We start from the raw sequence: 19,096 nt of genomic DNA, 5'->3' as shown, positions 1-19,096 counted from the left end.
GTAACATCTTCAAGAATTTTCTTAAATCAATGAAAATGTATCAAGCCATAGACAATAAACTCCAAACAAAATATATACATTAAAAATTATTTAGTCCCATCATAGTCAAATTATTGAAATACAAAAAGAAAAATCTATGAAGCAGCTGGAGAAAACAGACATATTACCTTCAAACAACCAACAACAGGACTGACTTACTCTTCAACAGAAATAATGGAAACCAGAAGACAGTGGAATATCTTCAAAGTGCTTCAGAGTGCCTATTCCAATATCTTTACCCAGTGAAAACAGCCTTCAAAAATGAGAGCAAAATGAATATATTTTCAAAATGTTATTCCGTTGGCAACAGACTTAACAGAGAAGGAAAATGATCCTGGATGGAAACTAGTAGATGTTAGAAGAAAGAAAGAATGGGAAAAGTAAATATCTGGGTGACTAAAGGAAGCTCATCTTTATAAAAGAGTAATAATAATACCTTGTACAGTTTGAAATATGTGATAAACAAAATGTATGAAAACAAACAGCCAAAACTGCATGGTCAGTAAATGGAGTTAGTTAACATAATTTAAAAGCACTAATCTATATTGGAAATTGAACAAGTTAAGGATGCATGTTACAATTTAGGGTAACCCCTACAAGATTAGACATAAAATGTTTAACTAGAAGAGAAAATGGAATAATAGTATGTACTTAATTAATTCAAGAAAATGGAAAGAAAATAGAGAAAAAGAAACCAAAGAAATGAAACAAATAAGAAACAAATAGTAAGATGTTAATGTTAAACCCAAATATTTTGTATTTACATTAAATATAAATGTAATAAATATCCCAATTAAAAGACCAGATTGTCAGACTGATAAAATAAATAAATAAAAAAGAAAATACCAAGTATATGTTGCTTATAGGAGGTATGCCTTAAAGATAATGATATAGAAAAGTTCAAAGTAAAAAAGGCAGAAAAAGATATACTATGTAAACACCAATAACAGGCATACCTCAGAGATATTTTGGGTTCAGTTCCAGATCCCAACAATACAGCAAATATTATAATAAAGTGAGTCACACAAATTTTTTGGTTTCTCAGATGCATATAAAAGTTATGTTTACATTATACTGTAGACTATTAAGTGTGAAATAGCATTATGTCTAAAAAGCAATGTACACTCCTTAATTAAAAAATACTTTTTTGCTAAAAAATCCTAACCATCGTCTGAGTCTTCAGCAAGTCATAGTAGTAACATCAAAGATCACTGATCACAGATCACCATAACAAATACAGTAAAAATGGAAAATGTTTAAAATATTGTGAGAATTACAAAAACATGACACAAAGACATGAAGTGAGCAAATGCTGTCAGAAAAATGGGGTGCCTATAGATCTGCTGGACATAGGGTTGCCACAAACCTTCAATTTGTAAAAAATGCAATATCTTAAAGTGCAGTAGGGCTTCCCTGGTGGCGCAGCGGTTAAGAGTCCGCCTGCCGATGCAGGGGACACGGGTTCGTGCCCCAGTCCGGGAAGATCCCACATGCCGCGGAGCGGCTGGGCCCGTGAGCCATGGCCGCTGAGCCTACGCTCCGCAATGGGAGAGGCCACAACAGTGAGAGGCCCGCGTACCACACACACAAAAAAAAGTGCAGTAAAGTGAAGCACAGCAAAACAAGGTATGCCTGTATAAAGAAAATTTTCCTTGATACAGGAAAGTAGGCTTTAAAGAAAGACATTATTTCTAGAAATGAAGAGGAATATTTTATATTGATATGTTCAGGAAAATACATATATTCTAAATGTGTATCCATCTAGTTAGATACCATCAACTTGACAAAAAAACAACTGACAAAATTAAAAGAAGAAATAGACAAATCCACAATCACTTTGAGAGATTTAAAATATCTCTCTAAGAAATAATAGAATAAGCAGACAAAAATTAGTTAGAAGATAGAAGATCTAAACCCTTGATTATCAAACTTTACTTAATCTCTTGACCTAATAGCTATTTTAAAGGTTGTATTCAACCAATTCGGAATACACATTCTTTTCAAGTACACGTGGAACCTTCACGAAAACTGACCTTATGGGGACTGTAAATCAAACCTAACAATTTCACAGGATTGCATAATACAGAGTATATTCTTTGCAAACAATAGAAGCTAAAAATTTAAGCTAGAAATCAATAACAAAATCAGTAACAAAAATAATCAGAAAATCCTCAAATGTTTGAGAACTGAGTAATATATTTCTGAACAGCTCATTGATCAAAGGAAGATTAAATCATAGGGAAGTCAGATAATATTTTGAAATAAATGATAAAAATGTGATTATCAAAACTTGTGGGATGCAGTTAAATCAATACTAAGAGGAAAACTTACAGTATTAAATAGATACATCACAAAAGAAAACAGATTAAAAATGAATGACTAAGTGTCTATCTCAAAGAGCTAGAAAAAGAAAAGCAATTGAGCTCAAAAAAGGGAAAAGGAAATAACAAAATAGAAACAGATAACACAGAAAGAAAAAAGTGCAATGAAGAAGATCAAGAGAGCCCTAAATAGGTTATTTGAAGAGTCAAATAGAACTGAAAAATTCATGGCGAATGGGGGGTTGGGGAGAAAGGATAATTAACAGTGTTGGAAATGAGAAAAGGGACATCACTATAGATATTACAGATAGGAAAAATGAGTGGACAGTATGAATAACTATTTTAAAAATTTAGATTAAATGAAAATTTCCTAGAAAAATATGCATATCAAATCTTATATAAGAAAAAAATAGAAAATTGGATTAGCAGTAATCAAAACTATCCCACAAAGAAAATTCTAGACCCAGGTGACATTACCATTAAGTTTTCCAGACATTTAAGGATAAAAATTATTATTATTTTTTCTTTTCTCCTTGAGGTACGTGGGCCTCTCACTGCTGTGGCCTCTCCCGTTGCAGAGCACAGGCTCCGGACACGCAGGCTTAGCGGCCATGGCTCACGGGCCCAGCCGCTCTGCGGCATGTGGGATCCTCCCAGACTGGGGCATGAACTCGTGTCCCCTGCATCAGCAGGCGGACTCTCAACCACTGTGCCACCAGGGAAGCCCAAGGATAAAAATTATTAATTTTACATAATCTTTTCCAGAAAATAGAAAAAAGAAATTTTTCCCAACTTATTTTAGAGTGTCAGAATAGCCTAATAACAAAAACCCATATTACAACAAAGACAAACTAAAGGTTAATATTCCTAATGAAGATAGGTACAAAAGTCAAAAACAAACAAGTCTAGACCAGATTGAAAATTAATGTAATTAACCACATGAAAAGAATAAGGGAGAAAAATACATAGCAAAATCTTATTGTATGAGGAAAAAGTATTTGATAAAATTAAACACCTGTATATGAGTTTTAAATTTTAAAAAAAACACTTAGTAAATTAGAAATAGAAGGGAATTTCCTTAATCTGATAAAAAATCTATAAAACTAAGCAAAAACAGAAAGTATCATATCACATGTGAAATATTGAAAGCTTTCCTCCAGATATCAGAAATGGGACACTTCAATTCCACCCTGAATAAAAAGTCTGAGCAAACTTAATAAATTGAGAAAAAAAGAAACAAAAGGGAAAAAATATATCAAAGATATAAGCACAGTAAAAGAAGAAATAAAGTTGTCATTCTTTCCAAAAGACATGGTTATGTAAATTGAAAACTCAAAAGAATGGACAAGGTAAAACCATCAAAATTAATAGGTGATTTCAATAATCTCACTGGATTCAAGGTCAGTAAACAAACTCAATTGTATTTCTATATCTCAGTATCAAAGTGAAAATGCTAATTTTTAAATGATGTCATTTTAAAAAGATCAAAAATATCAACTATATAAGATTATATATAACAAAAATGTATAAAACCTCTACAAACAGTATTACAAAATATTAAGAGAAATGAAAGAATAGCTAAATAAATGGAGGCATATAGCAGAGTCATGAATGAGAAGACAGTTTTTTAATGATGTCAATTCTATTCAAATTGATCAGGTTCAATGAAATCTCAATCGACATTCTAAAAAATTTTTTATGAAAATTGACAAGCTAATTCTAAAATTCTTACAATCATAAGAAGGCCCAAGAATAGCCATCACAACATTGAAGAACAATAAAACTAGAAGACTTAAGGTAACGGATATCAAGATTATTATTGGGAATTCCCCGGTGGTCCAGTGGTTAGGACTCTGCGCTTTCACTGCCGAGAGCCTGGGTTCAATCCCTGGTTGGGGAACTAAGATCCCACAAGCTGCACCGCATGGCCAAAAAAAAAATTATTATTAATCAAAATAATTGAGAGACTATACTCTTGGCACAAGGAGGCACAAAAAAGACCTTTGGACCTGAATAGAAAGAACTAAAACCCACCTAAACATATATAGATACTTGATTTATGACAACAGTTGTACTACAGAGCTACAGAGGGAAAGCATACATCAATGGAAAACACATAAATTAAAAAGTGTTCACCCTGTTAATTATCAAGGAAAAGAAAGTCAAAACCACAATGAGATACCACCACATAAACATACCCACCAGAATGGCTAAAATGAAAAAGACTGACAGTGCTAAATGCTGGTGAGGATGGAGAGTAGCAATACTCATACACTGTTGGTGGGGGGTATATATTTATCCAGCCATTTTGGAAAACTATTTGGCAATCTATATTAAATGTGAACTTAGGGACTTCCCTGGTGGCACAGTGGTTGGGAATCCGCCTGCCAATGCAGGGGACATGGGTTCAATTCCTGGTCTGGGAAGATCCCACATGCCGTGGAGCAACTAAGCCCATGTGCCCCAACTATTGAGCCTGTGCTCTAGAGCCCACGAGCCACAACTACTGAGGTCACGTGCCACAACTACTGAGGCCCACGTGCATAGAGGCCGTGCTCCACAACAAGAGAAGCCACCGCAATGAGAAGCCCGCTCTCTGCAACAAAGAGTAGCCCCCACTCGCCTCAACTAGAGAAAGCCCGTGCGCAGCAACGAAGACCCCATGCAGCCAAAAATAAATAAGTAAAAAACAAATAAATTTATAAAACAAAAACATGAACTTAGATAAAATTTACCACCCAGCAATTCCATTCCTAGTTATATACCTATCATAAATCATATATAAATCAAAAGTGCAAAAATATTCATGGCAGCGTTATTCAAAATTGCTAAACACCAGAATCAACCAAATGTCCATTAACAGTAGAACTGATAAGTTGTAGCATAGTCACAACAAACACTATAGAGCAACGATAATTAATGAACCATCACTACACACAATATCATAAATGACTCTCACTATATAAACTAAAGGAGCCAGAGTCTGTAGAGTCCATACTCTATAATTCCACTAACATAAAGTTCAAAAATAGGCATAGTAATCTATGATAATACTAGTGCAGATAGTGGCTACCTTAGAAGTAGATAATGGATAGGGATTGGAAGGGAGCAGAAGGGGCTTCTGATTTCCTGGTCTGTTTGGTGGTTACATGGGCGTGTTCACTTTATGATTTGTTCACGTCAATAAAAAATTCATTTAATAAATAAAATGTGTACATAGCTTTGGAGGCAGAAGATCATAGGTTCAAATCCTAGCTCTGCCACTTCCTAGCTGTGTGATCTTAACCTTTCTGAACCTCAGATTTCTTCTTTGTGAATAGAGCTGAGTAATCGTACCTGCATCATAAGGATACTATGCACATTAACTCAGATAAGGTGCTAATATATACCTAATAAATGGCAGTGATAGTAGTAGTTGGCAATAGTAGTGGTTATGGTATGCTTTTTGTGGGGAAGGGTATGAAAAGTTCTAGAAACCACGAAGAAAGAAAGAGGCACTGCCAAGACTCTCTGCTTAGTTCAAAGTTCCTCCAATAGGGTTGGATCTCGAATGTACGTACATCAGTGGCAGTGTGCCATAATCCTTTTACAGCCCCTACTTACATAATCAATATTCTTTGAAGCAATAAATTCCTGTCCTCTAAGTTGCTTCAGGAAGTTTAATTTGTCAAAGTCCACTGACAGTTCTTGTTAAGCTGGGCCCTCAATCTTCCTTCTCTGGAACTGTTTACTAGAAGCCTGTGTTCTCACTGTTTGTTTTTGTCAGGTCAGACAAAGCATGTGTCTTGCAAACTTCTTTGCACAAGGTTCAGTGCCAAGCGGGGACCAGGGGCCTCCACCTACTTTCTTATCTGTCAAGAATTTCTTGTGAGCACAAAGGCTGAGGCAACTTTACTTGTGTGGCATATCATAACTGAATTATATATACAAATAGGAAGTATATTAGAAGGCATATTTGTTGAGGGCCCAAGATCTAAAGCTGGAATGCCAGGGTCTGATTCCTAATTCTGCCACTAACGAACGGTGGAACTCTGGGCAAGGCACTTAATCTCAAGTTTTCTCAGCTATAAAATGACAATAAACACAGTCCACAGGTCATAGGATTTCTATGAGAATTAAGTTAGTTAACAATACTGAGCACTAAGAACATGGCCTGGCACATAAAATATATTACAGAAGGAATAGCTGTACTATTATATGTCAGCAAATTACCAGCAACTTTAAAATCTTCGAGTTAAAATAGCTCTAAAAACTCTATACTTGTGAACCGCCACTATTTATTAAGGGAGACTCCTTCACAATGTGAGTAAAACTCCTGACAATCCAGGCCCCCCGCCTGGCCAGCCTCCCTGTGCTCGGGGTACCCCAGGCCCACTGAACTGCTTGCAGGTCCCCAAATGTGTCAGGCCGCTTGGTCTCCCAACCATCCATATCTCCTCAAAACCTAGCTCAACGTCGGCTCATCTATGGAGGTGCCCCCGATCCCACCAAGCACAGGATGCTCCCTCCGTCCTTTGTACACCCATCTCTTAGAATGTCAATCACACAAGACTGCAATACATTTTAATTTCCCCAAAGAGACCGAGATCTTCAAGGGTGACAACACTTTCTTCATCCTCTTACCTAAAATCAGAATTGCACCTGGCACAAAATAGGGACTCAACAAAATTAATACTAAAGGACATTCAAGTTCTTTCTCCTAGTTGAAAAATCCTGGGTACAGAGACAAGAGTGGAGGTGGGAAATGTCCATCATCCACTAAACAGGCACAGAAAAGAAGCAAGATAAACATCTATTTACTTTTCCCCCAAATTTCTTGAGTAATAAACCAGCAAGAAAAAAAATAGCTAATAAATGCACACGTTTATAATTTGAGAAACCAGCATGAAAAGATGAGGTCATTCCATGAATAATCAGAAAATGAGCATGACTTTGTCCTGTCAACTCTCTTACCCTATTGCCCACATAATTAAGTACAGTTGTAATTGAATCATGTTTACTGTTACTTCATGCTTACAGCAAACATTTCTCTCTCCCTTTCTTAAATGTGTGCAGATGATCCAATTTCCGGGAGCATCAAAGAACAGAGCTTAATAATGAAATGTTGAAAACCAAAACATATGAGGGAGTTAATCTGACACACTCAGTGATATGCATAATCATCATTGCGCTGCATGGTAATTAGGTAGAAATGGTAAATAGTTCTCTTAGATGCCTGTAATGAGCATTACTCTTAGAGTGTCAAACTGAATATTTCTAGAGTCAGCTGCAGGGAAGCCTGTTCCTATAAAAAAAAAATGGTTCTCAATCGTCACTGCACATTAGAATCATCAAGGGACCTTCTGTAAATCCTGATACCCAGGGCCTTTACCTCAAACCAATTTAATCAGACTCCCTCGGGGTCATACCAGGACATCAATATTTTTTAATACTCCCCTGGTGATTACAATGTGCACTTAAGCTTAAGAATTACAGCTGTAAACAAGAAAACACAAGGGAGTTTGGAGTTGTTCATTCCCTCTATTTTCCCACAGCACTGGGAACAGGCCTCCATTGAAGGCTCAACAAGCAATCAATTAATTACTATTAAGTAATTAATGGTTGATTAATTAACAATAATCAATTGATGTTCGTTTGTCACATGACTTTGCTGTATCTTATTCTCCTTTACAAGATAACCAATAAGAGAAAAAAAAAAATAAGAAAAGAGAAAATCATCACTGTACCTCCTTCCAGCATCCTATATGGAAATTGAAACAGCCTGGCACTTAGAGGTATGCTGTCAACACAGCCCCAGGACTTTTTTTTTCAATTGTGGTAAAATGCACAACACAAACTGTACCATCTTAACTACTGTTAAGTGCACAGCTCAGTGGCATTAAGTATATTCCCATTATTTTGCACCTATCGCCACCACCCATCTCCAGAACTTTTCTAATCTTCCCAAACTAAAACTCTGTACCCATGAAACAATAATTCCCCATTCCCTGCTCCTCCCAGCCCCTGGAAACTTCCATTCTACTTGATGTGTCTAGAAATTTGATTGCTCTAGGTACCTAATATAAAGTGGAATAATTTGAGTCTGATTTATTTCACTTAGCATAAAGTCATCAAGATTCATTCATATTGTAGCATGAAAAAGGAAGGGCTTTCCCTCCTTTTTACGTCTGAATAGTATCTCATTGTATGTATATACTGCATTTTATTTACCCCTTCATCCATCAGTGAGTGTTTGCATCTTATGAATATGCTATGAATATGCATGTACAAGACTCTGGGCTTTTTATATATGGCTTTACATATCTAGCATGGCCAGATTCTTAGTCAGAGAATCTCATACCAGAGATGCAAAGGGGCTGGTATGGTGTGCAGAAGTCTAAGATGGCCCCACTGTCTCTACCCACCTGGTGTCAGGCTCTTATATAATCCCCTCCCCCTGAGTGGAGATGGAACCTGGGACTTGCTCCTTGACAACACAATATAGCAACTGTGATGGGAGGGTCACCCAGCGTATGTTATATAAAACTTCATCTTAGTCAACACTAAAGAGATTCTCCAGCTGGCCCTGAAGAAGTAAGCAGCCATGTTGTGAGAGGGCCCCTGTCATATGAGGGGGACATATGACAGGGAACTCTGGGCAGACCTCTAGGAGCTGACAGCAGCCCCTGGCTGACAGCCAGCAAGAAAATGGGGACCTCAGTCCTACCACCACAAGGAACTGAATTCTGCCAACAATCACTTGAGATTAGAGGAGGACCTCTTCCACTAGAAAGCTCTAGAAAGGAACACAGCCGGTTGACACCTTGACTGCAGCCTGCTGAAACCCTGAGCAGATGACCTAAATAGCCTCACCCACACTCCTGACCCACAGGAATGCCGAGATAACAAATATGCATTGTTTCAAGCTGCTAAGTTTGTGGTAACTTGTTATCCAACAATAGAAAACAAACACACCTGGGCTTCCCTGAGTTTCTGGTTCCAAGGGCTATCCCTTTTTACCTCCCTTTTTCTCACCTTACCTGGAGAGAAGAGACTGGAAGCTACAGATCTTTCTTTCCTTCATATTTCTCAGAGCTTGATTTGTAAACCCCAAAAAGACTACGAAAGTTGATGCTTAGAATTTACTAATTCAAATTAATTTGTCATGACAAACAAACACTCCTGGAACGATTCAAAGGAAATTGGGGATTCTTGGCCATAGGTCTCAAAAACAAAACCAAAAACCTGTCAAACAAGACTGCACTGAAAAATCTACAACTCACCAATGTGTCTAAGGAAAGTCTGCATGGAGGAGAGCAAATTATTTTAAAATGAGATTTTAAAGAACGAAATCAGGTTTAGTTAAAGGATCATTACAACAAATATATCTTTCACACAGAAGGTACTTCCAGAGTCTAAAAACTGAAAAGCTTTTCCTTGGCTTTAGATTTTTTTCCCCCTTCTTGAGAAGCATTTTAAACCCCAGAAAAAGTCAGGTGATGAGCTGAGCTGCTCAGGCTTTGCAAAGAAAGGGGAGGCTCCCTGGAAACTGACTGCACTGGCAGAGGTCAGTGATGATGCTTCCCTCTGAATGGACAAGCAAGGAGAAAAGGTCACTGTCTTCTCAGCCATACTATTTCTACTACACTGTTTCCTGGGAATCTAGCAAGGAAATGGACAGTGTCCAGAATGGCATGAAATGTGTGTGAGGGAAAAAATGGGTCAGGAAAGAGTAACCCATTTCAGGGGACACTTAAAAGCCATAAGTAAGAAGAGCTGGAGGCTCTGCCCAAGTTCTCAGGACAGCTGTTCAAAGCCAGCCCTGCTATATTCACCTGGAGTAACTTACTTAGAGGCAAGCAGATCCACAAACTGCTATAAATATCCCATAAAGTAGTAAGAGAGCAGGCAAAATATAATAAGTGTAGGTTTCAGAGTTGTTCCAATTAAGTGGTAGCTGTCTCGGGATCTAGGTGAGGTTGCCCAGCTTTAGGCACTACTGAGGACCACCATGGGCTAGTTACTTACTCTTGGTAAGCCTCATACAATAATATTCACCCGGTAGGTTTGTTATGAAAATAAATGAGATAACTCAGTGTCTGGCCTATACCAGGTACTAGAAATTGGTACTGATGGCCCTTGACTAGTCTGATGCTGAGAGAGGAGGAAAATTAGGAGCAAACAAAATAAACATATAAGTGAAAGAAATGGGGGACAGGAGAGAGAAAGAACTACACAAAAGAAAGGAAAGAAAACAAAACTAAAGAATTCAATATTCGATAAACATTTGTTGAACTGAATGTGTTCATCTGAAAGCATAAAGGGAATGTTTCTAGTCAAGCCTATGGGGTCAAAAATGGCTGTGGTTATTGTCCAGTAGTATAAGCACATCACAGAACGTGCTGTAACTCAGGAACACCGACCACCAGGCAAGGGAAAGGTGGTTCCGAGTCAGCACTTCGAGTTTTGATTTTCACAACGATTAGTCCTTGAGTCCTGAGTGTTTCCTGAGGCTTAATTACACATTTTCCCTAACACCTAGCAACTGACAGACTGGAAGATGTGAGGATAAAGTGAGAAGGAACAGAGGGCGGCTATAAACCAAGCAGAGGGTAATTTGAGAGGTTGAGAGAGGGCTTAGGTGGGGTGCAGGGTGAGGAGAGCCCAGGCCCTTTGGCTTCTAGAGAGAAAGAAGAAAAGGCAGGGGCAGGAAGTCCCGGGCGCTGGGTGCCAAGACTCTGGAAAATCTGCCAAAATCTATCTCACTTCTCTGAAGCGTCAAGGCAGCTGCCAATGAATTCTAGGCAGGTTCTTCAATTCCTCCGTGCTCCTAACCTCTCCTTTTTCTGAAGTTGAACAGCACTGCCTATCCCCTCTACACCCCTCACCAACCCCAAGGGGGAGCCATTCACTTTGCAGGCTGCTCTGGCTCTAAGAGTCGTGCACACAACGATAGAGAACACACTTCTCACACCAGGCAGACTCACACTGGAAACCTGGTTCAGCAGAGGACCTTGAGCAAGCTGTTGAACGCCTCTGAGCTTTCGTTTCACCTTTGGTCCAAGGTTAAAGTAACACCTACCTCACCAGGCAAGTCTCCATGAGATAATACACAGCAAACCACAGACGTCTAGCAGTTGCCCAAACGCTTGGTTTTCTCACCCCATCCCTGAGTAGCCAGCTCTGATCTGGATGTCTAAATGCACGTTATTACTATAAAACATGCTGATTTCAAACATCCTAACAACAATAGCAGGGAGCTGTTTGTAACCATATGAAAAAAAAAATTAGAAACGTGTCTATTTCTAATTATTTATTTAATTTTTTATAAGGCTTCCCAACTAAAATATGAAGAATCCTCCTCTAATTTTCACTTTGGTACAGTGGGACATTGCAGTTGTTACAACGGACTTTTTATTGACGTATACTTAGTTTAAACATTGTGTTAGTTTCAGGTATACAGCAAAGTGATTCAGTTATATATATGTATTCTTTTTCAGATTATTTTCCATTATAGGTTATTACAAGATAATGAATACAGTTCCCTGTGCTAGACAGTCAGTCCTTATTTAGAACAGACTTTAGATAGCAGATTTCTTGGTTTTGAATCCCAGTTCCAATATTAAAAGCTGCGTAGCCTTAGGCAAGTTATTTAATTCTGTAAGCCTCAGTTTCTTCATATATAAAATGATACATAATCACATCTATTATGATGGTGATAATAATATCTATTTCATGCGTTTGTTGTGAGGATTAAATAATCCAATATTTGTGAAGCACTCAGAGTGGTGCCTGGCACATCATTAGCGATGTATAAATGTTGTTATTACTATTATCATTATCATTCCATGAAAACACTTCTGCTCAGTAAAAGAGTTGTATTTCTGTAACGCACATTCAAATGCTCGGCACTGCTTTCGAAAGGAAGAACAAATAATAACAAACATACTCTTTCTTTCTTCCTGGCTGTTTTTCCACATCTTGTTTAAATGCGTTACTCACTAGCATTTTCCACTTTTACCTATTCTGCTCCTATTCTGGGTGGGAGTGACAAATGAGACTCATTGTCCTTCCTAAAACTAGAGTCAACATCTGAAGTCTGATGGCAAGTCTTTGTTTTACCTCTCCTTTTCAAAGAAGAACAATAGTTTCAGATGATAGTTAAAGCGTTCTCAGTGAAAGGAAGTCATACCAGCGACTTGCCAGATGTCTCTGATTCATTTGCCTGTGTTCCACCAGACATTCTGCACGAGCTCATAATTTTGTTCTGCTGGTGCTGAAGTTTGTTAAACAATGTCTACATCAACAGAAAATTTAATTTCAGTAAAAGGTCTGACCTCTGCAGGCATGGTTGTCTTGGTGCTCAAGGCAGGTCAGACATGGACAGAAATGCGATCTGAGCTCTTTCTCACCCACCTTTGCCACTGATATTCAGTTCTCAGCCCTGAGAAGCTCTGTACTTGTTTCAGAACCCATTCGTGCCCCTCCATATATATCAGTCTGTACCATCAGATGGATCAAATCCATTCTCTGTGTCCTTTTCACACAGGCCTGAGCTCTGAGGACGTAGCACTTGGTGAATATTAATGAAATGGGTAAGCTCTGCTCAACTCTGCTTGGAAGAAGTGGGGAAGCAGCATTGTTCTTCCTACCAACCAATACAGTGTATCAAAAGAAAGCAGACTGGTGCCCAAACTAACCTGACTTTGAGCCCTTTGATCTTTGTGGGTTAAGAACACTGGTATAGGTAGATAGGGTGGGGGACCCCCAGAGGAAGAGAACCAGGCATATCTTTCTTGACATAAGAGAAGCCATTTTAGGCCTAAGCCATTTTGTGATCTAAGTCTGGCCACAATGCTTGCTCTTGATCAGGCCAGAAAACAACCATATTGGAGACAATAAGTCAGTTGTAAAGACTCCCAGTTCTATTTCAAAGATAAAGATCAGTCTGAAGCATATTCTTGAGCTATTCTGCAGGATCCAAAACTCCCTCAAGCACTCAACCACCCGACTAACTGGAACCTAAGGAATGATCATGCTGACCTTTATTGATTTCAGTCAACTAGAGCCAGGACTCTGTCAGTCTTTGCCCTACTTCTACACTGAATTCTCCTCCATGAATATGCATACAGTGCCCAAACCCCTTCATAAATATGCATGTACCCTTAGCTTAAAACTTTCCCAATTTTGCTATTCAGGGACATACTACTTTGGGAAATATCTTCGGTGTTCTCTTTACTTGCTGCAGGTAATAAATCCTTCCTTCTCCTGCTCTTTGGTTTGGTAGTGTCTTTTGGCTTAACACCTACCCAGAGGCAAATCCAGTCTTTGCGCAACTTTTTTGGGATTGTAGAGGGAAAGAACTGGTTTCAAAGTCAATCTTGGGTTCTAATCTTAGCTCTGCCACTTACCATGGCCTATTCTGCAACTCCCCTGCCCCTGTTTCCTCACTTCTCCAATAGGGGAGAAGCGTGAAACAATCTCTAAGATTCTTCCAGCCCTAAAGTCTTCTGATAGTTACTATAATAGATTAAATCAGGGATCAGAGTATTTGATATACTGGAATGCTCTGACTCATCATGATTTATGATACTTCAGAAAGGCTGAGTACCTATAATAAAACGGGCTACATGCCCACATGGTTGTATGCTTCTGAAGATCTAAAATGGTCAGTGGGCACAAAGCCAAGTCCCTACAAAAGGCTATGATAGACCGCAGGTTCCATTCAGCTGAAGAGGGATTCCACATTGTGCCCACCTCAATCTGAAAGGCTCATTTTCACTTTCTGTGACATTGTCCTAATACCGAACACAGGTCTTATTTTTCTGTAAGTTCTCTCAAACTTCACTACGGTCACAATTCCCACCTCAAAAGATAGCAGTTACAGTCAAAACCACATAATCTAGAACTGCAGTATCCAATACAATGGCCATTAGACACATGTGGCTATTTAATTTTAAAATAACTTGAAATTAAAAATTCAATTCCTCAGTGGCACTAGTCACACTTCCAGTGCTCAACAGCTACATTCTGCTGTTGGCTACCATATCAGACAACACAGATTATAGAACATTTCCATCATTGCAGAAAATTCTCTTGAACAGCACTGAGTTATTCTAGAACCTGATCTTAAAAAGTAGCCCCTTGAATTTTGCAAGAGACAAATTAAAAGAGTTCTCCAGTGCCATTAGAGCATATAAGTTCCTCCAAATAAAGCAGGGAGGTGCAACTATACTATTTAAGCTCCCCCTTCCTACCTTACAAGTACACTTGCTGGGTACAAGACAACAAAGATGGCATGAGTGGGCTTCCTGGCAGTTGCTGAGGTTCACTTGCTATTTACAATACATTTGAGCACAGGGGCCTCAGCAAACTCACAGACTGCGGTGGCATGGGCTTGAGAGTCTCTCATGAATTACCGAATCTGAATCCTCAAATTCGAAATCTATCATCCCCCCAAATGTTATTCTCTGGTTTATCTCAGTACTTCATATCTCCCCCACGCTGTTGATTGCAGGAGGGCTGGAATCTCCCCCCACTTTCTTTCTCATTGGTAAGTACTCATCAGAGACATACTGTTTGACAAAAAGACTAAAAAACCATTCAATGACTTTCTGATCCAGTGTGGAGGGGAAACCTGATCCAAAATGTAGTTGACACGTATTAGTAAAAACAAATTTATTCATAAAGTCAGCCAGGAAACTTTATAAAGTTCAACAAATAAATCATGAGAACCTAAAACTAAATGAAGGCTCCATTTTGACTGTTACCTTAAATTCTCTGATATCTATCTAACAGGAACTGCTTGGAAAAGTAGCCAAACCAATGGACACTGTCCATTATCCTTCTATCACTGGATGGTGCTCTCATCTTTTCTAATGTTCTAACTTCCAGAAAGTTTTTTCTTCCAAAATTTTTGATAGACTGTATAAAGACTGTATATAAAGACTGTATAAAATTTATATTTGGATAAATTATCCAAACTTTACTTACAGACTTTCTCTAAAACTGGAACTATTTGAAAATGGAAAATGAATTGTAATATTGAGCACTTTCAAAGAACTGGACATTTTTAAATCTCTGAATTGACGTTAGCTATCTGCGTTTAGCCACTTATTCCAGACTTAAGGGGAAAGACATTTTGTAAGGGAAATTGCAGGGAAAATTCAGGTACAAACGTCTGCAAGGGGAAATAAGATATAAACCAGTCAATGACAAAAGAGTGGTTCCCATATTCTAATTAATTTTTCAATTTAGAACTAAAAGGCTCTATGAAAGGATAAAGGGATTGTGAAGGCATAAATAATCTAATTTGGTCTCTTTAGGATTTAATCATTAAGGAATCAGTTATCCCATTTCTTCATCGTATCCCCAACACAAACTTGTACCCACTGGGCCTGCCTTTATGATGGATGAGGGGAATCATTGCTCATCCTTATTCATCCATCCTTCTAAGGGCTGTAATGTTTTTCCTCTCCTGTGTCCCACTCACTACAGACAGATGGTTTGGCCCAAAAACTAACTGTGCTTAGCTGTTGATTTCCTTTACCTCGTTATAATAGAGCTAATAAAAAATACAGTAGAATGTACTTATCTTGGATTGTTCTGTTACCTAACACCAGGAGAATAGTGTTTTGCCTCAAGACGGGCATAAGTCTTTGGAAAAAATAATTGAAAATAATCTTCATTCAAGAGGAGAAATCTGGTGGAATATGTATGAAGAGGGTCAAAGAAGATGAATTACTATTAAATTCTCTCACACTTCTCCTAGATATATAAGCACATTGTTATTGAAAGAATTTTTGTGGGTAAATAATATATGGTCTTATGTATACACATATAGTATGTATAACATATGTATGTGTCTAGTACGTATATAGAGAGAATGCATAATGCAATTATTATATGTGCATATATCTCTTATACATCAAAAGAGAACACGATGATGTTCAATTTTTGAAAAACAAGCGTAAGTTTGTCAGCAACATTTGTAATTTCTGAATTCACACCATTAAAAAGAAATAATTATTATTTTTGCAACGGGAATACAGAAGACCTTTCTAAGCCAACTAATAAATAAACTCCTGGCTTAAAAAAAGTCTTCTGAACTCTAACGTCAATCAGATTCTTTCAACCACAGAGTATTATACGTTTATAATCCGGCATGACTTGTTTCCTTAACAAACATTTATTGCTCATTCATTATGTGCCAAGCACTATCGACAAATTGATGAATTAAACTTCCCTTTACAATCCTGCTACCAAAAGTAATCATTTATTTGTTTAAGTCAGATGTTTTATCTTGATTTATATTATTTATGTGTGTGAATAAATTAAAGTTGTTTTAGTTTCACAAATCTTGGATTTTGCAAGAAGGACCCAGGCTCAGCCAAGACATTATTAAGGCAAAAGATCTAATTTCAACTAATAAATATTTACTCATTTAAAAATAGTGCAGAAAGGAGACCCTAACTTATAATGTTTCTAATCAATCTTTCCTGGTTAGGAAATTCAAACTTGAGCCAGAAAAGAAACGTACCCATACACACACACAAGAATACTGTGGGAAATATTTACATGTTCTTTTAAAAATCCTTAATTTTAAAATTAATTCTAGCTTTTAATTGTTCCCTCTGCCTGAAGTAAGTGCCCTTTCTACCTGGTCTATCCTCCTTTTTCTCCTTTGGGTCTCAGTTAAAGGTCACCTCCTCAACCAGGTCTCCATGACAATCCCAATTCTGTCCCCTCCTTGACCTTCTCTCCCCCTTAATCCCAGACACCACCCACTCTACTGTCAGTTTCATCATATCATTCATCTTAATTAATAATTACACAATGTTTACTTGTTTCCGCGTATACTATCTTCCCACAGGAAACGCTCTGTGTCTATTTATTCACTGATATATACTTAGCATCTAACACAGTGGCTGGGAGAAGGCAGTGCTTAACTAAAACTGTGGGATGAATGAATGAATGCACCCCCCTCAGAGGCATCAGCTTATCCCTTTTTCATGACACTTGCAGACTAAGTGCTAAGAAGTGGCTTTTGCTATACATATTCATAATTCAGCGTGATTTGTGTACACCCATTAAGTCTACTTCTTTGGAAGAGAGATGGGCAGACTCCCTACAACCACCTCTGCACTCCCCTAGGGTTTTCAAGATAGCAGAAATGACTTTTGTAAACTCGGTTCCTCAGTTATGCAAATCACAAATCAAAGTCCAGGTAAAGCAGGAGTCCTGCTTTAAAGAGAAGTTCTACTTAAAGGGAGACTCTGTTGCAAAACAAAACCCTTTCAGAAGCCCCTCTATCCCAAAATCTGAAAGGGTTAATATGCGCTTCTCCGTTGAGGAGACTCAATAAATAGCGTTCTAATGTTTCATAATATTTAAGGCCACCTGAGTCCAAAAGCGGGTGGGAACTTACCTGGAGTCCTTTCTGACTCTCGCTTTCTCAAAGGAAAATTCAGGGGGTTTGTTGAGGTCATAGGTTCGGGTGGTGGGCTCAGCAGACACACCAGCCTTCGCTCCCCTCCTGCTATGGAGGGAGACCAATCCCGAGGTCTTGCGGTGGACCTCAAGAGGCACTTTATCCGGAGACGCCTGACGCGGGCTTCCTCCCTGCATGTGTACCACATCCTGAAGCTTGTTCAGCTGGATGCACTTGTTCTGGAGCTCCTCCGTGAGCTCCGCAATGGCCACAGTCTGCTTGGACAGCTGCTCCCGTAGCTCCTTCAAATGGTACTCCCGCTCCTGGATCTCGGCATCCTTCCTCCTCAGCTCTCTCTCCAGCTCTGACACCTTGCTCCGGAGGGCACTGGTAGTGAGGTTCCCGGAGTGGCCATCTGGATTCTTGGAATGTTTGGGTTTCACGGAACCATTTCCCATTTTGCTCAAGGACCTGAGAGAGAGCAGAGAATTGGGGATTCCCTAGTGAAGTTTCACTTCCCAACCGCCACCGCCACCCCTCTCGATCCGCTCTGTTTCATAAAGAGAAACACAGCGCTCATCGCTGTTGGGTAAGCAATAAATTCCCCCACGCTTCCAGAAGAAAAGCAACGGATTGATTCCCTTTGTCCCTCAATGAGGAGGAGCTGGCACTTGGTTTCGTTCTTCCCCATCCCTTTGCTGGCCCAAGCATCCCACCTAAAAAGCATTTTGCACAAACGGCCTGCGTTACCTGCTCTTCTCTTTGGTCGTTCTCTCCGGACAGCTGTCAAAAGCATCACAACACAACTGCGATTCAGATGTCAGCATGGCAAAGATAAAACACCAACGAGCAGCTGCAGCTACCGCAGCAGAGATTGTTAATGTCACAACTCTCACAGCTTCCTGAGTGGCTACACTAAGAAACCTCCCCCTGGTTTAGAAAATAACACATCTGCACCTCGGGCGGAGGAGGCACAGTTGGTGTTGCTGTATTAGCACTTTTCTCCAGCCGTGTGTGCCTATTAAGTTTGGCTTTTCTGACAACGCTCGCTGTTGCAAACTTCTGGATGGCAGTTACCGGAAGGTAAAACAGAGGCATGGGGGTTCTTCTACATCCTTTACTTTACATCCTAAAGCCAAGATTGTCCAAAAAATGACAACCTATGGTACAATACTCTATTATTTTCCTGTAAAGAATATCCTCAGTGTAGGCCCCAAAGTAGTTACTAATCCAGTGAGTCTCAGGATGTAACAGGCAGACTGGGGAATATGAGGCATGATTTTAGTTGATTCAAGCATGTTTTTTAGGGATTTCCCTGGTGCAGTGG

The 19,096-nt window shown here is 38.9% G+C and overlaps 1 protein-coding gene across 2 annotated transcripts in view; it reads right to left on the bottom strand.

The window, feature by feature from the left end:
- PRKG2 (protein kinase cGMP-dependent 2) overlaps positions 1-18,227 on the bottom strand; it is an 84,694-nt gene extending 66,467 nt beyond the window's left edge. For both annotated transcript variants that reach the window (XM_065877320.1, XM_065877321.1), the window contains exon 1: positions 17,767-18,227. In XM_065877320.1, coding sequence (XP_065733392.1) covers positions 17,767-18,227 — 461 coding nt within the window. The remainder of the gene's footprint in view (positions 1-17,766) is intronic.
- Positions 18,228-19,096: the final 869 nt, after the last annotated feature.

The sequence above is a fragment of the Phocoena phocoena genome, chromosome 5 (assembly GCF_963924675.1).
Source record: "Phocoena phocoena chromosome 5, mPhoPho1.1, whole genome shotgun sequence".
Classification (NCBI taxonomy): domain Eukaryota; kingdom Metazoa; phylum Chordata; class Mammalia; order Artiodactyla; family Phocoenidae; genus Phocoena; species Phocoena phocoena.
This window is presented reverse-complemented; position numbering and strand designations above follow the sequence as displayed.